This window comes from Dama dama, chromosome 15 (assembly GCF_033118175.1).
Source record: "Dama dama isolate Ldn47 chromosome 15, ASM3311817v1, whole genome shotgun sequence".
NCBI lineage: Eukaryota > Metazoa > Chordata > Mammalia > Artiodactyla > Cervidae > Dama > Dama dama.
The window spans coordinates 67,232,033-67,256,876 of NC_083695.1; the positions used below are offsets into that span (position 1 = coordinate 67,232,033).

General features: G+C 43.5%; 2 protein-coding genes across 8 annotated transcripts in view; one reads left to right on the plus strand and one right to left on the minus strand.

Annotated features, from left to right (window-relative positions):
* ENTPD7 (ectonucleoside triphosphate diphosphohydrolase 7) overlaps window positions 1-24,844 on the plus strand; it is a 117,012-nt gene that overhangs the window by 50,566 nt on the left and 41,602 nt on the right. For all 7 annotated transcript variants that reach the window (XR_009696131.1, XR_009696128.1, XR_009696129.1 and 4 more), the window contains exon 2: window positions 22,185-22,302. The gene's annotated coding sequence lies outside the window, so the exon portion shown is untranslated. The remainder of the gene's footprint in view (window positions 1-22,184; window positions 22,303-24,844) is intronic.
* On the minus strand, window positions 1,184-11,117 carry SLC25A28 (solute carrier family 25 member 28). Its single transcript, XM_061162362.1, has 4 exons — window positions 10,827-11,117; window positions 4,350-4,578; window positions 3,192-3,248; window positions 1,184-2,023 (listed from the first exon to the last, which is right to left on the minus strand). Exons 1-4 carry the CDS (start codon window positions 11,115-11,117, stop codon window positions 1,506-1,508), a joined length of 1,095 nt encoding a protein of 364 aa, XP_061018345.1. The 3' UTR covers window positions 1,184-1,505.

Sequence of the window (24,844 nt, forward strand, 5' to 3'; positions counted from 1 at the left end):
GCTCATTTGCCTTCCAGGTATTCCTTCAGATGTCACTTCCTCCTACCCCGTCACCCAAGACCAAGTTGGGTAGTCTGTCCTCTCAACAAGTGTCTAGTTTTACTTATCATGTTTCTTGTCATCTTATCTTGTAATTGCCTGTTTACATGTATCTTCCTTTCCAGACAAGCTCCTTGAGGGCTGGATAATTTTTTTTTTAAATTTTTTAATCTTTTTTGGGGGGGTAGAGTGGGGATGGTTTTATTTATCATCATGCCCCCAACACAAGATACTCAATAGTTAATGAATGAATGACAGATGACATAGCAAAGATGACAGATGAAGTTTTAGGGGGTTAAATTTCCACTCTGTGTACTGAACAGCTTGCTAACAACTGGCTCAGGTACAAAAAAAAAGGAACAAATTGGCCCACCAAACCCACCAGTGAAAACCCTGTCCCTGTAAGTCTCCCAGAGCCTAAGTGGTCCTGGGAAGGGAGCTCCTTCAGATGGCAGGTGGAGGACATACCCTCCACTCTTCCCCTATCTGTAGGAGGGCACAATTAGATTCACTTCTGGGGATAAATGATCTGAGTTGGGGTCCCAGTTCTGCACTTACTGTGAGACCTTGAGCAAGTCACACCCTCTCTGAGCTTTCCTTACCTGTAAAACAGAGATGATACCTGCACTGCCTACTTCAGATTTTGGGAGAACCAAATGAGATCACCTATGTTAAAGTACTTTGTAAAAGCCTTAACATCAAATGAAAAGTAGTATTATTTACCATGTAACCTTCAGGACTTGAAGCTTCACCAACTAATTTTAGCTTTGCAACTACATTAGAAAACCAGGTGTCATGTGGAAAGGTTTACTGCTGCAGGGGGAGCTGAGAATCAGAGCAGAGAGATCTACCTGCCTGAGCCTCACCACTGCCCTAGGGAAAAGGCAACAGTGAGGATCAAGAGCACCTTTTTAGTTAGGATCTGTCAAAGACCCATTGTTCCTGCCATCAGAGAGATTCCTTGGAGCCTATTACTAACCAAGGGGGAGTATGACCCCAGAGTCTTAAATCACCACGAAAACAGCAGATATAAAAACTACACAGGCAACAAACCTTCCCTACGGGCCCCTTGATTTACACTTCAAATCAAGAACGGCTGACAGCATTTCACTTCCCCTTTGGCAATACAAACCCGATGAAACTATTTAATTTAAAGGCTTTTTATTAGGAACCAGGGGAATGAGCTGCTTATCCCTCTGTAACAGTCTAGAGCAGGTCATCAGGCCCAGGAAGGAGAGTGTCAGAGATGCTGTGGTGTGACTCGCTGCACTTGCTTAGGGCCCGGAAGGAAAGGCGGTGGCGACAGAGGGCGGCAGGAACCCAGCCAGACACCCAGAGCCTGGGGAGAGCAAGCCCTCTGCCTTCCTTCCTCCATTCGAGGCTGGGACGCGTCTCAAGACGGAGAACACGGCTGGCGTGGGCAGGGCATCAGTGCTGGCTGAACCCTGGTTCCATTTGGTGCTACTTCACTTGCCTGCCCTCCACTCCTCTTGCCTTTTAGTGATCAGGTATTTGAAGAACTCATACACAGACCAAGCGATGGCTGTGGAGGGGATCTGGTAAATGACTCTAGCCTGCACCCCTCGGAAGTAGGCGGCCACCCCGCCTACTTGATACACCGTCCTGAAGGCACTAGCCATGCCTGTGATATGTCCTGTAAGGTTTGAGTTCAAAGCCAGGGATTCCTGGGTGTTGAGCAGTGTTTTGCAAACGTCCAGTGGAGTTGTGGCAGCGGCAGCTACAGCTCCTGCACAGGCTCCGGAGAGGACGTGGGAGCTGGGGTTGTACCGTCTCTGGGGGTTAAAGTGCTCCTGCAGGAATTCGTAGGTCATGAAGTGAATGGCTTGGAAGGGAACGTTCATGGTGAGCTGGGTGGTGTAGCTGCGGTAGAAGGCCCCGGCCCCTTCGTTTTGCCACACTGCCCGTACACAGTCTGTCACCCGGTGGTACGGTGAGTTGTACATCTGCATCCTCTGCTTGACCACTGGCGGTGCCATCAGTGAGAAGGGAATGGCGACAGCATTCAGCAGGTGAGCAGAAATGTCCAGGAGCAGAGTCCCAAGTCAGTGGATCAGCCAATGGATTGGAGAGAGAAAAAAGTATGAGTGAGTTGTCAGTTGGCCTGCTAAGTGAAAGCTTCCCCTTTTTGAGAGGAGGGGATAGGAGAGGGTTGATAAAGGGCTAAAGAATAATGGAACCACTTCCAGTAGGATTTAAAACCAACCAATTAATATATATCTACCATTGAGAGACTCCATAGGGTTTCCTTGGAATAAGTACCTATTATTACTACCATCTTACTCTTTCATGAAGTCCCAGGACAAGAAAAGATTCAGTGGCAGTGAACATAATGACAAACACGCAGCCCTAACAATCCCAATTCTCAGGTACACAGAATGCAGACCTCTTACAATATGAGGACGCCATCCTTCCACAGGAGGAAGAGCTGGAGAAGGGCTACCAAAAACAAAAGTCTTAGCCAAGAAGAGTGTGGCTTTAGTTTCCAAACACCTCCCACCCCCTCAAGCAGACTCATGGCAAGAGTTCGAGATCTTCGGCTTAGCTTTGACCCCTTCCTTGCCGTGGTCTTGCCCAGACAGGTAAAGAACTGGAACTTTAAAGAACATGGAAACTGTGCTGTCCTTTCATATTTGTTTGGGGACCTCATTCTCCAACTGAAAAGCCAAGATCCAAGCAGCATGCAGGGACTAAGCTCTGCTAATGTTACTCTTTCATTTCTATCTCAACCATTTTTTATTCCAACAAGAAAGGCAGTAGTTTCAAATGTCAAAATCTATTTTCATCTCTTTGAAGAGAAGTGAAATAATCTGCTAAATTTTTTAGATCAAATCCACTACAAAGTGGACTTTCAGGAAGGCCCAGGAACAGACCACAGACAGTCTCATACGTTTTTCTAGGGAACCCCCAGATGAATTAAATCTCAATGAATATGCTTCCCACCTAAGGGAATCTTCCTAAGCACTGAGAGCGTGGAGGGAGCGCCCTCTACTGGTAAGACAATGTAATACAACAGGCTTTCCCACCAAAACTGATGGTGTGCTCCCTGGCTTTCTTCTGCAAACCCAAAACAAAGGAAAAGCCTGGAGATGTAGATGAAGCTGCCCACAAGGGAAAGGGTGAGGAATCATTACCTTCCACTGGATTCATGGCAGCATCATGAAGTAATGTTGCCACACACCCAGCCGCACCTGCAAAGGAAAAAACAACTGCCACATGTAAGGCCAGGAGGGGGTGAATGACTCAGAGAGACCCCAGAGTGAAGGGCAGTGGCTGTGATAACCACACCAGGGAGAGGGGGTACTAACAGCCAGTTTAAAAGGCGGGAGCCCACTGCTTCTAAACGCCTCTTGAGAGAAATGAGGGTATTTGTTCCCTCTAACTTACTATGGCCATCAGTCTATCATACAAAGGTCAGGAAGAGTCTGAGAGAACAGCCCGGGTTTCATCAACAAAGATGGCTCTGAGGACTGATGCAGCTCATGCCCCAGATAGGAAGCTGATCCACTGTGGCCCGGGGATGCCAGCACATCAGCCCACTGGAGGGAGCACACGAGGGGCAGGCGACTAGGTCTCCACCACAGGACCTCATCTCCCTGTCCTGCTGCCCCATGCTGCCCAGCCTGTCTCCAGATCCTAACAGCTGTCCATCTAGACTTTTCTCTCAGGGCCCAAACTACCCTAACCCTCACCCTCTCCTCTCCCCTTTCACTTTGGTTTTCTCCAGGCTGCTATCCCTTCCCTCACTCCCATATAACCTTCATCCTTTGGTTTCTTTGGACAAAAGACCCAGGCCCCACCCCCATTCACTTGTTAAACTCTTGTCTTGTCCTCTGTGACACAAACTGCCTCTGGGCAATTGGGATCCTGAAAATGTGAGGCGAAGAATTGAGGCTCCATTAATGTCTTGCATGGGTAACTGGGTCACTTCCAATCCTACCCCAAGGAGCAGGATTAACACCTGACTAACAAGAAATACACAGAGTGGGTAGCTCAGAGTGTGTCTCTACATTGTCAGGGCATTAGAAGTTGATGCCAGGGAGAAGATGAAAGAGTCAAGCAAGTACATAAGGAAGGATACTGTAACCATTTGTTGAGGTGCCCAAAAGAAGGCGTGGGGTGGAAGCAGCTCATTGTCTTAGAACATCAGGTTTGGAAGTCCCTTCTCTATAATCTGGCCTACCCCAGCCCAAAGCTGCAGCTTCAAACCATGCTGAGACTGGAAAGCACTGACAGCAGCAAAGCCCAAAGAGCTGAGAAAGTGGGAGAACCAGCACAGGAAGGCTCAATACCATTGGCAATATGGCTATTGCCCCCAGGGTGGATTACATCACTCAATGTCTTTTTTAACTTTTCATAGCAGGCAAAATAGAGGGCGTGGGCAGGCCCTGCGCCTGTTGCTGTGACGTTCAGGCCTCGCATGGGCCTCCACAGGCCCTCCGTTCTTATAATCCTCCAGAGGGCCTCCAACACATTGCGATAGCGGGCGGCTGGATCTGGCTGTAGGCTCTGCATCCGGGTCTGAAAGTACAGAATGGAGAAGTGCAGTGTCAGGGATCTGACGGCTCACCCAGTCTCAGCACTCAGGCCTGAGCTCTGGGCAGACTTCTATGTGAAGTCGCGTCAATATGTAGAAGTGATACCTGGCATCCAGTTTTACTGCCTTCCAAATCTACATCCAATCTTTCCAAGCCTTGTAGTTTTTTTTTTTTTCTGGTCATCTATGACTCTACAGGCTTCCTTGGTGGCTCAGCAGTAAAGAACCCATCTGCCAATGCAGGAGAGGTAGGTTCAATTCTTAGGTTGGAAAGATCCCCTGGAGAAGGAAATGGCAACCCACTCCAGTATTCTTGCCTGGGAAATCCCATGGACAGAAGGAACCTTCCAGGCAACAGTCCACAGGGTCTCAAAAGAGTTGAACACAACTTAATGACTAAACAATAACACATGACTCTATGATTAGAACACCATTATTTTCCCTCAAAAAATTACTCCTTGATAAGTGTTCTTGAACATCAAAGTGATTCAGAGCCTCAGCAACAAATATTAAGCCTGTGTTTCAGGAGAAGTTGCTTTTGTATCTTAATAAACTCAGGCTGAGAGCTCTTTACAAGTGGATTCTAAAGTTAGCTATTTACTGTCTACAATATACTTTATTAATACTGAAGACTGATCCTGGGCCTGCTTCCTGATCACATACTAATGAGATGAGGACTCAACCTCTGACATAAGCTTGATGATAATCTGACTTCTTCAGAATATTTGGCATTGGCAGCTGGGCCTGCACATTACAGTTTTGGCAGAAATAACATTCCTAATAGATGCTGCTCTAGTTTCCTGGGAAAGCAAGTTTACCCTCAAACTATGAAGGTGGAAACCAATCTAGTCTCTAAAACTGAGGGAGATTCCAGATTTCTAATCTAAACTGGCTAAATCCCAAAACTGACATCAATGAATAAAAATTAGTCTCAGTGAAACATAACCCTTGGAATCTCCAGAGGATTCAATGACTGGAATGAATGTATATGGTAGATATTCTAACAATCTTGGACAAAGTTTTATTGAAACTTGGGAAATTAATCTTACAGTTCACAAATCAGCAACTTTCTCTGAAAGATGAGTCTACAGGGCAGATCTCTTGTGTACTGACCCATTTCAAGGCCAAGGTGGCTTGGAGACTATCAGTATAAAATCAATGTCCAGTGCCTGCAATACAGTAGGCACTCGAGATTTGTTTGTAATGGAAGAATGAAGAACCTTAGTTTTGTTTATACCAGTTCAAAAAGACCATTAGTGAACCAATAGGGGCAACTAATGCCCAAGTACAGTTTAAATTCCTACTTCATTCCTGTCACTGATTCAATCTGGATTGAACAGCTGGAACCTTCCTATTGTCCATCTAATCCAAGAGTAATGTCTCTTCTCAAAAGCATGGGAGAAAACAGTCTAACCAGATTAACAAGTCCTAGTTAGCTGCAAGCAATCCACATTCTTCTAGAGTTATTTTCTCCTTCCAGCTACCAACAAAGAACTGGATAAAAGATTAATTATTTGAAGTTCAATCAGAAATACACAGGATCTTATCACAATGTGATACATTCTTTTTTACTTCTCAATAAAAAACACAAAACAAAACAACCAAAAAACATTAATTTCCAATAAAGAATGTGTTTACTGATCTTTCACATCACCTGGGAGGTTAAAATTCATCAGAGGAGTTATTCAAGACTACAGGCCTTTGCTGGGTAGGGACACTAATAGATAAACTGGTAGCTTAACAACTGTGTGTTTCCACAGGTTTGTTAAAAAACTAATCTTGTATTGAGGGAATGTTTAGAAATCACAGTGTTCTACTGGAGTCAGTATCATATTTGGGTAACCAGACTTGAAGGTCTGGCCTCAGAGGCCTGGAACCGTTTACCCACAAGAGAAACCTGGATGGTGGTAAGTTACACTGAACATTTTACACACATGTCTAAATCTAATTCACAATTCTAACTCAATGAAGATACACCCTCATGGAGAGGACCCAGGCCTAAGCCACACCAAATATAAAAACAAATATGGCTTCCCAAATTTGTGAGTCAATAAATCTTTCAGAGAAAGATGAAATCTCTAAGTAAGAATTAACAAATAGTCTTCGATATAAAAAAACACTGCCTGGCTTTGAAGAAAAGTCAGACTAATAGGGAAGGAAGCAGTGTGGTAAAAACAAGCCACATTTCGGTATGAAAGCCTGAGCAGGAGCCCCAACTTTGCTGGCTGTGTAGTCTCGGGTATGTCACTTAACCTCTGAGCTTCAGGCCGTCATCCATAACATGAGACCAAGGATGGCTAGTGCACAGGGCTACTGGGGGGATTCAGAGTTAAAGCATGTAAAAGCCATTGCTAATTTATGAGGTGTCAGAAATACAAGGCTTTTTATTGTGTTCAAGTATGATTCTCAGAAATATTAGTTCATATCTTAAGAGTTTACAGATCATGGCAGCATTGTTTCATTTACCAGTTTTTGAAGATATGGATGGGCAGCTAACTGCTCTTTAACCACTATATAGATTTTAACCATATAGATCAGGCTTGATTTTTTATTTTTTGTTTTCACCCTAAAGTTCCTCTGTGGCTGTAATGATCGATCTGTCCAGCTGTTCATCTGCAGGAAGCACTATTGTGAAATTCTGTGCCTTGCTTGGTTCTGGAAATCTGCTTTTGGGAGGCTGTATGGAAGGCTGGGGAGTCAGACTTGGTTTAAATCATGGCTCTGCCACTAACTGTGTGACCGTGGGCAAGTTACTCAACTTGCCTCCTTTTCTTCATCTATAAAATAATGAAAACGGTGTTTACTTCATGGAGCTGTTCCAAGGATTAAATCAATAACTGCAAGGCACATCAGACAGGGCATGACAAACATGAGCAATTGCCATTTACTGAATACTTATTATTACATACAAGAAAATCAAAGAAGCCAATGTTTTCATCTCCTAATCTTCCATTGGTTTGAAAAAGATCTATTTCCCTTTGTTTTTTTCTCCTTAACTTACAGATTTATTTGCTTCACCACTGCAAAGCCAAAAAGCAGCACCTTGGTGACAGGTGCTTAACAAGATATTGAGAGGAGTTCCGACTGCTTTAGGCTGCAGAACCTATCCTTTTAGATAGTCTGGTGCTTGCCTCTGAAGCACAGAAGAGGAAAACTGGAATTCACTTGCACTCCCAAACCTCCCTATTATGACCATGGAAATAGCTGGCTGAATAACTGTAGCCTAGCCAGGCTATGCTGACTTCCTATGGTCCCTCCCAAGGATAGTTAAGTCGACCTGACCCTGATAAGTGGCCTGGGGATGCACAGTCCTGCATGCCAGAGGCACTGTCAGCTTTCACTGGCAAACACTGTGGTTGCCCTTTAGGCTCCAACACAGATACCTGCCTCTAGTCTTAGGGTACTTTGGGCTGCTCTTCCTCTCTGCCACCTATTTATGGTAAAAGAGGAAGAAGGGCTGCCTAGGGACAAGTAAACTGGGAAGCCCCTTCTGAAGGAAGAGATCTGAATTTTACTTTCAAGTCTGCACAACAGTATCTACTGCTGTAAACCCTTCTGAAGGAAGAGATTTGAATTTTACCTTCAAGTCTGCACAACAGTATCTACTGCTGTAATCAGTATTAACTGACCCTGAGTCCTAATGGTCTCACCTAGTTTTTCCCTATAGTCATTTAAATCCCAGCATCTATGGCAAATGAAGATGATTCTTCTAAAATATGCTTTTGTATTTTTGAAAATTTCTGAGCATTTTTTTCCCTCCAGATGAAATAATTATTTAATAGAGTGCTTTGAGGCATGACTGTAATGTTGTATTACTAATTTAAAAAAAAATTCCAACACTTATGTAAATGAATAAGAACTGTTCTTCAAAACAGTTACCTTGGAAGGCTACAAGTGACTTATTTCAGCAATGTTGCTGCATTTATGCAAAACATTTCTGGAACTTCTCTTTCTAATGTGTTCCCTCAGTGGGTTTATCAGCTCAGGAGGAAATCAGTCTCCTTGCTTTCCCGTCCTACCTTATCTTTGACCCCCATTAGCATTACCCATTTTGATCTCCCACCTGAACTACCACATTTGATTCTGAATGGCTTCAATGACTAAAACATCAACTCCATCTTGTCAGAGGACAAAGACTTGCCCCATTTAAGGATATGCAGCCAAGTATTCTAGAGCAGCAGTCCCCAACCTTTTTGGCACCAGGGACCAGTTTCATGGAAGGCAGTTTTTTTCACAGACAGCAGAAAGGAAGGGTGTTTTGGGATGATATGAGCACATTCCATTTATTGTGCACTTTACTTCTAATCTAATGCCGCCGCTGATCTGACAGGATCAGCACCAGTCCATGGCCTGGAAGTTAGGGACCCCTCTTCTAGAAGCATTTCTAACAGAGGAAGTTACAGATTGTTTACAACAAAAACAGTATTTATGTAAATATATGGAGTAAGGAGACAGTTGCCCAAGGTAGTGGGGCAACACTTAAATTGAATAGCTGTGGTAATATTTCTAAGTCAGTCACATTATTATATTGTATTTTTCAAGCCATTACTCTCCTTGATCCAGTTTTCATTTGATACCCATCCTGAAAGATAGCACCCTAGACTATCTACTCTTAAACTCTACTCACAGTTCAAGTATAGTGAGGTTACTCTGCAGTTAGATGCTAACTTTTGGATACATAGCATTAACAACTCATATTCATTCAATCTAGACTCTATATAAATATCTGAATCTTTTTTACTTGTACTTATCTGTTTGACATTTCAATATTGTTAGAGCACTAGCCATCCTCTTACTCCTCTTTCATGGATTTTACTATTTTTTCTATTCCTCACAATTGACATGGGTATTTAAAATTCTAATATCCATTTTAGTCAAGTGCATTTACCAGTTTCAATGTATGGCCTTTCGTAGGAGTTACCTTGCAGTGTGCTAGAATACTCCTACCAGCTCAGTGTCATTTACAAAGCTTAACAAGCACATTCTCCACTTCCTCATCCACCTTACTAGTGAAAACATGAAACGGTACTGGAACCAGGGAGAAGCAGAAGAGACAGATTTTGCATCTCCCAAGTTAATACTCTCCTCCTGAACATGTAACTTTTCCCTAGTTTGAGAAGACATACATCCAAGAGCTGTGAGAATATTTTTCGACTCTTACCCTTAACATGTAAAGGAAGAACTAGTCTCTGTCAGTATATTTATTTCAATAGTCCCCTTGAGTTTACTTCTCACTCAACTTATTTAGTGCTGGCTCCTTTGCTAATGCACAAAAATAAGAACTGTAAAGAACAATGCATTCCCCCTCGTTACCCAGCTTTCTTCAGAAACACCGAGTCACCACCTAGTCTTGTACCCACTCAACAGCCTGCCTGGTGTGGATGAAATTACTTTTACTTTCCCAGGAATCATGCCCTCATGTTGGTCCCATTTCATTTTCTTCACACTAACATCTATTTTCCAATACTGTCATGCCTCCCTTATAGGCAACTTTTCCCTTTTTGTCATCTTCAAGTGGCTAAAGATATACACTATGAGGTCCATCCCTCCTTGGAGGGGTGACGTGCTCCCTGCACATACACAACCCCAATCCCAGCTAAATTTTCATGTTCAGGAAATAGGTGGGGTATCAGGCCTGCTGCACAGAGAAACCGAAACTTTTCCCTGAACATGGTCCTTCCCGGATCATTTCCAGTCAGGAACTCTGAATTCTGACTGCACAATGATTTCCACTCACTCATCGATTAAGATTTAATAAGTAAATCTTTCATCTAACTGAGAGATCCCAGACTCTGGTTCCTGCCCTGTCACCTGTAAACACACAAGATGAGTTTGTAAAAGCAATCGGAACATCTCTAACTTTTAAGGTCCTATTCAGGGTCTTCAATAAGCGTTACCTTAATGAAGTTAGTAGCACTTACCTGTTCCTTTCCCATCCCACCCTATTCCTGTTTAGTCCCAGCTGGGATACAGGGTTTTGGCTGACAGATTTTCTTCCCAGAGTCCCGATTCAGATCTCACTGACGGTTAGAAATGGGTCCCGGTTCCTGACTGGGATCAATTCCCGGCTGGGACCTTGCTTGCATGGAGTATCGGTCGAATAGTATGGTGATGGTAGGAGCCAGAAAGGAACCCCTGTCTGCTCCGCCTCTCGGCTGGGATCCTGGCTCCAGGCATGACCCAGGGGGTCGGGTCAGCCCCAGGTCGGGTTCGGAGCAGGTCCAGGTCTCACCTTGACGCAGTCGACGGGGTACATCACGCAGTGCTCCAGGATCCCTGCCACGGCGCCCGCCACCATGTGCGTGGTGACAGTGGCTCCAGCCGGCAGCGCCTCGTAGTCCGGGCTGGAGTCCGGATCCTGTCGAACCGGGGGCCTGCAGGCCCCGGCCTCCCCGCCGCTGGCCCCCCGGCCCACGCCCCGCTGCAGCCACCCGTCCAGCAGCGCTGACTCCCCGGGGCTCCGCCCCGGCCCAGCCGCCGGCCCCCCCGCCACACCGCCAGCACCCCGCCCCTCCAACTCCATCCACCCGGGCCAGCTGCGGCGCCCACCCTCGCCACCGCCGCCACTGCCGCCGCCCCCCAGCCCCGTCGCGTCTGCCTCAGGCGCGGCCCAGAGAGCCCGGGGCCTCCGGCTCCCGCTTGGCCCCGAGGACACGCCCCTCAGTCAGCCATTGGTGCAGCCGCCAAGTTAGCTCCGCCCCTTGTCTTACGTTAAAAAATTTGTCTGTGGTATTAGTGAAATTGCCTGTCATTCCTTCGCCCCGCGGCGTTGCTGCCGCTTAGATCCCACCCCTTCCCCTTTGATCTTGGAAGCCTCTTGTTTATTGGCCATTTGATTGGTCAACAGGTAAGATCAACCCGCCCCCCGACTTTTCTGGAGGGCGGGAGAAACTTAAGGCTGAACTTTGATAGGCTCAACCACCCTTGATGCTTTGACCCCGGTCATTGGCTAGCATTACGTTGTGATCCGATTGGCTACAGGAAGAGGGCGAAGCGCCCAGGGCTATCGAGGCGGAATTTGGGCCCCAGACTGGCGCCGGGGGAGCTGTGTGCGCTGCAAGCTGCATCGCTTTGGGGGGTGGGGAGGGAGAGAGGGAGGGGGAGGGGAAGGGCGGTATTCGGCCTTCAAGGTCAAACCGCTGACTGGTGCCGTTAAGATCCGCGCTCGAGCGCCTGCCCCGAGTCCCTAGACTCGCAGGTCGCGTGCGGGCTGGGGGCCCTGACGCCAGAGCTCTATTCCCGCGGGATGTCGGGCTGGCGTGGGGCGGAGCCGGCCTGGGCTTGGCATCCCCTGGCGTGGCCCACCCGCCTGTCAGGAAAGCTGTTGCGACATGCAGGCGGCGACCGGTTAAACTCTTGCCAGGTCGGGAGTGTTGTTCCTTGTGGGCCATGGGCGAGCACACTCCTGAGGACTCGGTGCTCCTCAGGCCCCGGAGTCACCCAATAAACACCGCAGTTCTTGAGAATGAGTTCGGAGACCTGCTGACGTTAGACCCTGAGCCTGGCCAGCAACTGAGGCCGGGAAGAGAGGTGTCGACGTGGGGCGGGATGATTCAGAAACGACAGGTGGGGAGGCTGGGCAGGAGGCCGCTGCTGCCCAAACACAGCAGGAAAGTGCGTGAAATGGGGGAAGCTTGTCCCTAAGCTGACTACTGATGAGCCCACCTTCCCGGTGAGGATTCCTTTTGTTTTAAGACGGCTCTCTGTCGCAGACAGGTGGGCTGGAGTCTCAGAGGGGCGCTTATGGTTAAAGAACAATGTCAGCAGTACCCAGCCTTGAGCATCACCTAGGCCATGAGGTTACACAGGTGGTGCTTTGCTATGGCTTCAGGCTGGGTTGATGAGCGCAGACTTTCCGCGCTCGGTCTGCCCGGCTTCAGTAACCCTTCACTGGATCGTGTTTGCACAAGTTTCTCCAGTGTTTCCAGATAGGTCTCTACTCCCACTTTTACTGAAATGATGATGTAATTGTGAACTTTAAAAAACAATCTTTCTAGCTTTTGCTTACATAAGCGGTTTTTCTTTTTCTCTTTAAAGCTTAGCCATTTTCTGGGCCTCCGAGTTTTTTTATTTTTTATTTAACAAAACTCGCTTATTTTCTTCCTATTCAGCAATAGCTGTTTACCCTTTGGGTCTCGACCTTCTGAAAAATAATGAAACTACAAATCCTCTTCCCCGCACCTCTGACCCTGTGCACACAGAAAATTTTGCCTATAATTTCTGAGTTTGCAGAGCCCCTAAAAGTGACTTGTGGACCCCCTAGGGGTCCATTAACTTCAAGTTAAGAAGCCTGGGTTTCATAAAAAAGAAACTCACTCAATCCTGCTAGAGTACTAATTCCCTTAAACTGCCAAACTGCTCCACTAATGAGCTATACCTGCCAAGTCCTTTCTCTTCTTAAGTCCTACATTTTTGCTCTTTTAATCTATGGTCACAAATGACCTTTCCAAATCCAATGGTCTTTTTCTTATTCCCATTTTTCTTCACTAAGAGGTAACACTTGCCCATCATTGACCCATGACTCACTGAAAAGTTGTCCTTGCTTCAGGAGACACTGCTATACCCCTTAGACTTCTGAATCTCCTACACTTCTCTACCCACTAAGGGGGAACATTCGTAAAGGTTTAATAATTCCTATCCATCTAATAGTTTAGAGAACTTCACTATCCCAAATCTGTTTTCCTCATTGGAACCCTTATCTTGTAAGTGAAATTTCCATGTGAACACTCAGTAAATATTTATTGGGTACCAACTCTGCCTGGCACTGTATTTGAAACTGGTGATACGAGATAGAGTCCATGCCTTCATGGAGCTTACTTTTTAATGGAGAGGGAGGGATAAGCCACTAAAAATATTGGTTAGCCCTAGATACTATGCTGATAACTAAAGTAGGGAGGTATGATAATGTGTGACTGGGTGGCTACATTTGTATGACTAGGAAAGGCCTTTCTGAGGAGGTAACACTATGGTATTCCCTGATGGCTCAGTGGTAAAGAATCTGCCTGCAATGCAGGAGACCCAGGTTCTATCCTTGGGTCAGGAAGATTCCCTGGAGAAGGGAATGGCAACCCACTCCAGTATTCTTGCCTGGAGAATCCCATGGACAGAAGAGCCTGGCAGGCTACCGTCCATAGGGTCGCAAAGAGTTGGACATGACTGAGTGACTAACACTATGGTAAGTTCTGAATGAGAGGCAGGAGCTCATGATGGGCTCAGAGAAGGGCATTCCAGAAGAAACTGTAAGTACAATAATCCTAAGGTGAGAACGAGGTTGGCATACAAAGGAACAGAAAGGTCAGTGTGGCTGGAGGGAGTGATAGAAGATGAGGTTGGAAAGATAGGTGGAGGGCGAATATCCACTTTAATTTCTGATTTAGCATATTCAAAGAATTGATGCTTTTGAACTGTGGTGTTGGAGAAGACTCTTGAGAGTCCCTTGGACTGCAAGGAGATCCAACCAGTCCACCCTAAAGGAAATCAGTCCTGAATATTCATTGGAAGGACTGATGCTGAAGCTGAACCTCCAATACTTTGGCCACCTGATGTGAAGAACTGACTCATTGGAAAAGACCCTGATGCTGGGAAAGATTGAAGGCGGGAGGAGAAGGGGACTACAGAGAATGAGATGGTTGGGTGGCATCACTGACTCAATGGACATGAGTTTGAGTAGGCCCCGGGGTTTGGTGATGGACAGGGAAGCCTGGTGTGCTGTAGTCCATGGGGTCACAAAGAGTCGGACATGACTCAGCGATTGAACTGACTGACTGACTGATTCCAAACTCAGCCTTCTGCTCCCCACAACAACCAATTCCTCTGCAGTTTTTCACTTCTACCCTATCAGACTCTAAAGCTGGGAGTCCTTGATTACTTCAGAATAATTATTCTGAAATATCTTTGTTGTTGTTCATACTCTCCTTTTCCTTCCAAATGATACTATATTTTCCCAGTGTCTGATCACTTTACATGCACATTGTGATAACCTTTGAAAGACCTCCCTACCTCTGGGGTCTCCTGGCTTCACCAGTATTTTGATTCCTCTCCTTCTAGGGACATGGTAGAGTTGTTTTTCCTACCTTGTTGAAGACGGGCATTGCTATGGGGTTTGCTTGACAGAGGAAATGTGAGAGAAGTGTAAGAGCCACACATTACCTCCCCTTGCCACCTGACTGGTGATGTTCAGATGGTAGAGGCACCGTCAGGCTGGGGTCCAGATGAGGATGATGAAGCAGAGTCACTTACTTGCCACCCTCTTCCTTCCAGATGAACTTTCAGCATGAGCAAAAAAGAAATATCTGTGGTTGTAAAGTATAGATTCTAGGACTATTACATACCATAGCATAAGCTAGCCCAGCGCTTCTCAGACTTTAATATTATTCACTAAAGAATCTGTAGAAATGCCACATTATAATTCTGTAGGTCTGGGTGGGGCCTAAGATTCTGCATTTCTGACAAGCTCCCAGGTGATTCTGATGCTATTTGAGACCCTGGGCCACACTTCAAATAACAAGGACCTTATCCATCTTAACTCTCTGATACACCCTCTCATCACATCTTACATACTGTATTCTATATCTCACCAGCACCTAAACTCTTCTAGAAAACAAATTAGCAAACAAAGAGACAACTTTCTTGGTGATATTCTTTATAAACCCTCAATAACTTCCCACACCTGAAACTCCTCAGTCAAGCACTGTAGAATCTTAATTTCTTATATTCTTAGGACAGTTGTTTTCCCTATGCTCTCTTCTACCTCCTGTCATTTTCTATGTTAATCTGTGAGACCACTATATTGTCTTATTTTCTTTAGTAATAGAAATTTCAAGTTTTAGCTTGGGCACATGGCTTCTCAGCAGCTTTCCCCCAGTTTCTCTTGTAGCTAGCTTTGTATGTGTGACTAATTTCTGGCAAGTGGGATGTGAGTGTAATTGATTTGAAATTGCAAAGTTGAAGCTACAAATTTGAAATTACTGGGTTCTGCCTTTAAAAGGAAAGATTATGTCCCCTTTGAATATTTTCCTCATTTTCTCCCTTCCAGTCATAGAATACAGACCCAGAAGATGTCAGCCGTTTTTGGTCATGAGGACATGGCATAGCTTAGCAGGTGGCAGAGCAAGAGGTAGAGAAAACCTGCTGCCTTACGGATTACATTAGTGCTCTGGTCTACATGCTCTGTTACAGGAGAGAGCTTGTTCGTGAGGTTGCTGTTAGCCTGAGTCTTCATTACAACTGATTTATATTCTAACCCAACACATGTTCTTCCCTAGAATGCACTTTGCTCTTTGTTCTTATAAGAATCTCATCTTGAAGGTCTAAAACAGGTCCTACTACTACTTCACATTACTCTCTTTCCCTGAATTGCCATTGTTCATGACCAGACATGAAGTATGAGTATAATATAGAATGGGATTGATTCTGGCAGCCACACTTGAAAATAAGACTGATTTCTTTACAGTTACTTAAAGGGAAATTGATTCCTAAATTATCAAGAATAGACCATAAGAGCTGTAGGAATTCAGAGAAGGGGCAATCAGTAAGGACTGAAGGGATGAGAAGATAGAATTATATATTTTAGCAGTTTCCAACTGGGGAATGTGTACAGGAAGACTTTCCAATGGGTATGTGGGGAACAGTATAAGGGAATCGATTTGTTGTTCCTCATCTTCTGTATCTTTCCTAAAACTAATCTTCCTGAGAAATCAGATGAGGCAGTTCTCCTTTCCTTCCTCCCGTTTCTCAGTCTGTCCTTCCACCATATAAAAGACAAGAGTGCCTTTGCCCATCATCCTTCATCTTGTTAAAATTCATTGCCCTGGTGCATAAAAACCTCCATGTAGCCAAACAACTGAAAGAGTGTCTTCTTTTGGAACTTTAGTTACATCATCCTTTAAGCAATAAACTGTCTCCCTTTGCACAATTTTTTTCAGATGGTAGTAGTTACTATCACCACATTTTTAAAAATGTTTTCTCCTAAATGATCTTATTTATAAAAGAGAAAAAAAGGCAAAACAAAATCACTTATTTTGGTCAGTCTAAGAAACAACCCTAACATCAGGCCTGGCTCACAGGCAAAGCCCCCCCAAATTACTTTAGCTTCACTGGTTCTTATCAAGTAGGAAGTTTCAGTTCATTTTGTACTAAAGATGAAATAGACACCAGAAAAAATTTTACTTAATACAGTAAATCCATATTATTATTTGGGCACAAATCTCACTGCCACTCATTTTTTGCCTTCCTTTATGTGCTGAGCGCCAAAAAATTGATGCTTTTGAACTATGGTGTTGGAGAAGACTCTTGAGAGTCCCTTGGACTGCAAGGAGATCCAACCAGTCCATCCTAAAGGAGATAAGTCCTGGGTGTTCATTGGAAGGACTGATGCTGAAGCTGAACCTCCAATACTTTGGCCACCTCATGCGAAGAGTTGACTCATTGGAAAAGACCCTGATGCTGGGAGGGATTGGGGGCAGGAGGAGAAGGGGACTACAGAGGATGAGATGGCTGGATGGCATCACCGACTCGATGGGCATGAGTTTGAGTAAACTCAGGGAGTTTGTGATGGACAGGGAGGCCTGGCGTGCTGTGATTCGTGGGGTCGCAAAGAGTCGGACATGACTGAGCGACTGAACTGAACTGAACTGATGCATTTCTATTATATCCTTATTATTTTGACAGAAACATGTTGTAAATTGTATAAATAATTCCCCTAAACAATTATTTTTACACCATTTTGTGAACTCTATACCTACTAGTCATATAATGCCTTCTCTTCTTTTTGCTGTTTATTTTCACAAAGTAGATAAAACTGCATTCTTAAAAGCATCTACTTATGTATCTGGTAAAACAAAAGTGTTCCCAAAATAATATAATCTAAGATATAATACCCTGAACTTTTGGAAACCATTTCATTTAATTACAAGTAATATCTCCATCTCAGATGGTGACATGTTCTTTTAATTCTGTCAAATGTATAATTTGAAACTTGTTTAAATCTTGAAATAACAAAAGTGAAAGTGAAGTCACTCAGTCGTGTCCGACTCTTTGTGACCCCGTGGACTGTAGCCCACCAGGCTCCTCCGTTCATGGGATTCTCCAGGCAAGAATACTGGAGTGGGTTGCCATTTCCTTCTCCAGGGTATCTTCCTGACCCAGGGATCAAACCCAGGTCTCCTGCATTGCAGGCAGACACTTTAACCTCTGAACAACCAGGGAAGCCCTTGAAATAACAAACCTGTATATAATATACCAATTTCTGCCTATCTGAATTGTCTTCTTACAGCGCTTTAACATGACCTAAATAATTGAAGTAGGTCTTTGTTCACAACAAGAAAAATCCTGAAACACATTTTTAAGGGGTTTTCAGCTCCAACACCAAAATGCCTCTAAGTAAAAGAGAAATAAGAACAGTTAGTAGTCACTTGATAAACCTTTTTGGGCTTATTTCCAGAAATTGAAAAAGTGATTACTCAAATGAATAACACATCCTTTTTCAAATGAGATGGTTTCTAATCTTTTAACAAATTTTAAGGATATGGGAAAATGTGACAAGTATTTGGCAAAATCCAATTTATTTATTTGTATAAAAACCTTCTTTGGTACTACCTATAATAACAAAATAGAGAAATAGAATTGGTGATGACCTCTATCTCACTTTACCAAAAAAATAATAGCCATCTAGTGATCCAGGATGTAATTTAAAATGTTTTTAAACCCCCATTCATCTATTATTAAGAGGTACATTCCAATAAACATTTACTTTTTGTGCAGTTATTTATCAGTATGTGGGAAGCCCCATCAGGAGGAGTATCTTTCTTTTTTCCACTGTAACATTATAGTAATATTAATATTTTCAGAATAGCTTAGTACCTGAAACACTGTAAGAATTTGGCAGAATTTATTTAAAATAATAATGAATGAGACACACAGCTCTTGGGCCTCGGCTGCTGTTTCTCCCCTTAGGTGGTAGCAATGATGCATCCATTAAGTTCCAGTTCCTTTACCCCTCAGCCCTCCTAGGTGTCCTGCAGCTGTAGCCGGAGACACCACACAACAGGGTGCTAGCAAAGCTCATCCTTTTCCTAACATGGCCTTAATTCTGGGCAGCTGCCTTGTAAGCAACAAGTTCAAAATAGAGTTCAGAAACCAGGACTGGGAAAAGAGCCCTGCCATTACTTTGTAAGAGTTTACTAACAGATAGATTGTGAGTTAGCTTCTCCTTTCTGTTCCTTTCCTTCCTCTCTTACCAGTGGTCACCCTGAGACTTGCAAATTTCTAGACCCTATCCTGGACCTATCAACTCACATCTCTGGGAATGAAGCATGGACATCTGCATTTTCTCAGCAGGTTATTCACACTTTGAGAAATACTACTTTGTTATCACCAGGGCGCAAAGAGTCAGACATGACTGAAGCGACTAAGCATATCACCCTACTAGTTTTAAACATCCAGATGATGCTTGTTTTGTAGACTGACGTTATAGTCTCAGCAGGGTCAGTAAAGCTTAATAGTGTTAGCCAGTTCACGTATTCTTTCAAATGATACATGCCAGGCCCTGAACTAGGTGCTTGGGGTACAAAGATGAGTAACCCTAGGCATGGTCTTTTTTCTGGTGGAGCTTAGGGTCTAGTGAAGAACACAGGCATTAACCAGAGGCTCACAAATGTAAAATTACAACCTGGTTGTATGCTGTGAAGGGAAAACATATGATACACTAGTAGTATATGTTAGAGGGACTTGAATAGAGTTATGTTACACAGGGAAAGTGGCATTTAAAATAAGATCTTAAAAGTTAGCGTTAAGCCGAATCATGGGGAGCAGTAGAAGAGGTAAGGGAGGCAGAACTTTCTGGACAAAAAGACTGTCGTATTGCAAAAGTCCTGTAGTGAGAGGTTTAGGCCAGTCTTTGATGAGGACTAGAGGAAGCATAAACTGAGATGCTCCCTCTCAGGTAAATTAGGGGCCAGACCATGAGAGGCTTTGAAAGTCATGTTAAAGGTATCAGTTTATATCTTTAGAACTGTAGGATCTCATTTTGAGTTGAAATTAGATAACATGATCAAATTTTGCATTTTGAAAAGGTCATTTTGGCTGCTGTGGAGAAAGATTGAGGGCAGCAACCCTAGAAGTGTTATTATTGTTATTTTATGGATAAGAAAATGAGTTTTCACAACATAACTTTCTCAGGGTCACACAGCTAGGAAAGTTGTGAAACCAGATTTCAAACACTTACCTGCCTGACCTCAGAGTGTAAACTTAGGCACACAGTGTTGCCTCTCTAGATCAAGATAATAAATCCCAAAATAGTTCATTACAATCATTTAAAAAAGGAAGAAACAGAGACTTCTCTCTGACTCATCCTGATATTGCCTTGGTCATGAATGTCAGAGATGAAGGAGAGAGCATAGAGTAGCTGAAGTTCCATGACTTAATCCAAACTTCAGTTACCTCATCTGTAAGATGGTAATAGTAATAATATGTAAGTACTTAATTGTTTCAGGATTCCGTCAAAAAAGAATGTTAAATTCTTACTATACTATCAACTAGTTAGAACCCAACAAATATTAATTATTATTAAGATGATTATTATAATTATTATTACTTACTTTTCTTTATGACTGCCCGTTCACCCATTGCAGAAATCGATGGCATCATGTTACCTAACTGCTAATCAAGAAACCAAGATGCCCACAGCTAGTTACTGTCCTTTGCTTCTTTGCACAATCAACTTGTTTCTAGACAAGAGCACCAAATTAGGGATATCTCACAAATAACCCTGACAATAATATCCTGACTTCAGGTCTGTGTCATGTGTGACCTCAATTAATGTGTGAAATTTGTATCGTAAAGACTAGATTTAAATATTTTTAATTTCTTAAGTAAAATGGCTAAAATTGCAAAACTTTCCTTGAATATTATCAGAGAATGTAAACTGTCTGTTGTCCTTGACATACAAAGAAGATAAACTATCAGCAGGGAATGACACTTGGGTTATTTATCTAAGTAGATGTGATATATTTTTAATGCTCTGTGGTGCTGAATCCTTTATAAATATGGGGTATCGTTTCAAAGCAAGCAACTAGCCACAGTTGTGGATGCAACAAACATTATCAACAATATAAATATCATCATTAGCGGAAAACAGCAGATGTGGGCCTCAACCTGTGAACCTTAAAGCCCTGAATTATATGTGTCCTTTTCCTGGCTGTTTTCCAGGTTCTAGTTCCCTTTTTTGCACTTTTTATTAAAGGTACATCCCTGACCTTGTTACCTGATCCATGTTTGCCTTATCCAATGTGCATTTCTTCATTGCCTTAGTAGTTTAGATCAGGGTGGTAGCAATGAGATTAGTGAGAAATGGCTTCTTCTGAAATACATTCTTAAGGTAGCACCAACGGGCTTTTCTTATGGACTGGGTGGGGGGTGGGTATGAGAGTAAGAGAAGGATTAAGGATAACTCCAAGATTTGGGGCCTGAGCATATGGAAGAATGGAATGTTTTTTACTCCTTTACTAGCATAGTATATCATCAAACATTTTAATCTTTCCCAGATTGGTAGCTGAGAAAAGGGTATTTAATGTAATTTTCCCCTACCTATTAATTGTGAAAATTATCAAACATACAACACATTGAAAGAAGAGTAACCCCTTTCATACTGATTTAAACAGTTAAGGATATTTTTTAGCTCAAATAATTGGCTATCCAGAGATAGAATGGAATTCAGGTTTCAATGGACTCAGTAACTTAAACATGTCATCAAGAATTTGGGGAGTGGGGGGGCCTCCCTCAAACACTCCCTAAGAAAAGCAAATATACTTTTTATTTGCTCCAGCAAATATGTCTCTTTGCCTTGAATTAGGCTGTGTGACCACTCCTGAAAACAACAGCTGTGGCCAAAGGATGGGACTTAGCCCATTACCTTAGGCCTGGCTTGCATGTCCCACTCCTAGAGCCAGGATGGAGTCAGAATCCTCAAATTCACATGGCCCACACTCAAATAAAATCAGAATGGAAACCAGGAGAAGGAGATTAATATCCTTCTCCCCATGCCTTCACCCCAAGTACTGTGGGCATTTTCAACTGCATCCCACCTCCCCAGCTGATATTTCTGAAGAGCCTTTCATTTCTGTGAATGACTTGTGGCACCGATTTCCTGTGTTTGTTAAATTTTCAATCATCCTACTTGGTAATTCACTTCCTACCGTTGCTGTCATCTTTTTGCACTTCTAGGCCATCATTTTTCAAGGTACTCCAACACATGGCTATAGTGTTATTAAACTTTTTACTGAACGTTCAGGGTCATGGAGAGGATTATAATGTAGCACAGAATTCAGAGATGAGTTCTAGATGTCAATGCTATTATTTGAAAGTTCCCTGACCACCTTGAGGACTGGTGATTTTAAAATATGTCTGCAAATTGTTTGATACTTCTCCCTTCAAAAAGTGAAGCCTGATTGCCCCGCCTTTGAATGTGGATTGAGAGTTAGTGACTGGCTTTGAACAAATAACATGTGGCATAAGTGAAGATAGGTGATTTCTGATGCTAGGCCTTAAAAAGAAAAAGCTTCTACCTGGCACTCACATTATCCTTCTCTCTCAGATTGCTCTGGGAGAAGCCAGCTGCCACATCGTGAAGACAGCCAAGGATCCCAGGAAAGGGTCCATGTGAGAAGGCACACAGGCCTCCCGCCAACAGATAGCATCAACCTGCCCACCGTGTAAGTATGCCATTTCAGCAGCATATATGTCAGTGCCAGTTCAGAGGTCAGATGACTAGAACCCCAGCTGACATCTTGATTGCAGCCTCACAAGAGACCCTGAGCCAAACTGCTTGTAAATCCCGGATCCACAGAAACTGGGAGAGATCATTTCTTATACAACTATAGACAAACAATATAGGGACTCTCTCGGGCTGCTCTCTCCTGTTTTGTCTGCCACCACCTTGCACAGGTCCCTCATCTTTTATCTCATTTTTTTTTCTTCACCAGAGCTCCCCAAACCCAGTCTCTAGAGGGAATGCTCAAAATTACTGTGTTTTATTTGGAGAGTAATTGAAGTCTTCTTGGTCTAAACCTCTCCCATCTAGAGTAAGCCCAGGGGATCCCACTTTCCCTGACCAAACATACCCATTATCATCCAAAACCTAGATATTCTGTCTTCCTACCAGGCCAGCTGATACCAGGCCCACTCAAACAGCTGCCAGCCTTTAAAACAATTATTCCTGCCCTAATAGAAGTATGCATGAGCATAGTGCTACACGAGCAGACAGGAAGCACAAGAGCTGACTGGGGGAGCTCACAGAGAGAGCTGACACGTGAGCTGAGCTTTGAGGAGTTCGTTTGGTAGAGAAGTGAAAGAAAGTCATTTACACAGAAGTAATAACAAGTGCAAAGGCTCAGAGGTAAGAAAAGGCATAATTCTGAGAACTGTAAATATGTCAGGGTTGTATGTGAGAATACCTGTTGAGGAGCTTGGATGATATTGGGGGTTAGATCATATCAGGCATTTTAAGCCAAGACAAGAGGAGCCTGGCAGGCTACAGTCCATGGGGTCACAAAGAATCGGACACGACTTAAGCACACATCAGTTAGGAGACCATAGCTAACAGAATCCCCTGATTCAACTGATTTAAAAATAAGAACAAGAATGAATTTAGTGCCTTAAATAATAAGTCTGTAAATAGGGCTTCTCCCATGTTTTTTCTATATTTCTATTCTGTTATTCCCAGGCTTGCCCCCTACCCCATCTTATGATGACTACAGCAGCTCCAGGTATCCTTCAGGAGGTAGAAAAGGGCCCTTTTCTTCTCTCTCTCATTATGTAAACTTTTAATTTCTTTTAAGATGGAGGAAATCTGTCCCAAAAATGTCTTCCATCCTCCTCCCATTCCTCCCAACAGCTGACTTCCCTTTAGCTAGAACTGTACCATATGCCCAGGCTCAATACTTGGTAAAGGAATAGGCCACTGTGATGGATACAGACTGGTCACAGTTTACTCTCTAGGGCTGAGGTGGGAGCTGGCACTCTTGAAACACATAGCCAAGCATAGCAGTGTGGTTACTAGAATAAAATTGGGATTCTGTTAACAAGGTGGAAGAGAGGTCATTGGTGTTTGGGGTAGGCAGTCAGCAGAATCTGCCACACCATGCCAAGGAATTTGGACTGTATGTCATTGGGATGGGAAACCACAGAAGGATTTTAAAACAGGAAATAGCATGATTATATTTCACTATGTCACGATAGAAGGGTACTCGAGAGGGGCATGGGTCTTTGGAGGTAGGGTGACCAGTTAGAAGATTTCAGCAGAAGATATTAGAATAGGTCTTTGAATTAGGAACACCCAGTGACTAACTGGATGGAATGGGAAAAGGAAGTAGAAGGAATAGATTCAAGAATGACTTGCAGATTTCTGCTTGGGTGAATCACAGGGTATTTCATCAAAGTTGGGAATATGCATGGAGGAAGTTTGGGTGGATAAGGTGATGAGTGGAGCGACAGTGAATTTGGTCTTGGACAATAAAGTACCTACAGGACACATCAGGAGAAATCAGTAAACTTGGAGGGGATAGCGAAGACCACACTAAACTCCATTAGAGGTTAGGGCAGGATGGAGTGTGGAATGAAGGAGAATTGATAAGAAATTAAGCTAAGCATACAACTAACACATAGTGTGGGACTGGTTTGACTGATTTTGCTGGATAGAGTCAAGGACATCTTGAGAAAATTGCAAATTTAATTGTAGACAAGCCTGTAAAAAGCAGTTAAAAACCTGTTTTGAAATGCGTATTTCTGTAATTTGTTTCAACATGTTGAATTACAGCAAATGAGATGGAGAAATGATCTCAACCCATTTTTTTGGCCGCCTGACTGGAAACCTCAGAACTCAGCCCTGTAAGCTGTTAATCAAATAAGCACTGCAGGCTTTTGTAAAGAATCATGCTTTACAAATGCTTAAAGGCAGTATTGGGATTAAAATGTAGGTTTCTTTTCTGTTTTTTAAATTGTATTTATTTATTTATTTTTGGGTGCACTGGGTCTTCATTGCTGTGCATAGACTTTCTCTAATTGTGGTGCTGCTGCTGCTAAGTCACATCAGTCGTGCCCAACTCTGTGTGACCCCATAGACAGCAGCCCAACAGGCTCCTCTGTCCCTGGGATTCTCCAGGCAAGAATATTGGAATGGGTTCCCATTTTCTTCTCCAGTACATGAAAGTGAAAAGTGAATGTGAAGTCACTCAGTCATGTCTGACTTTTAGTGAC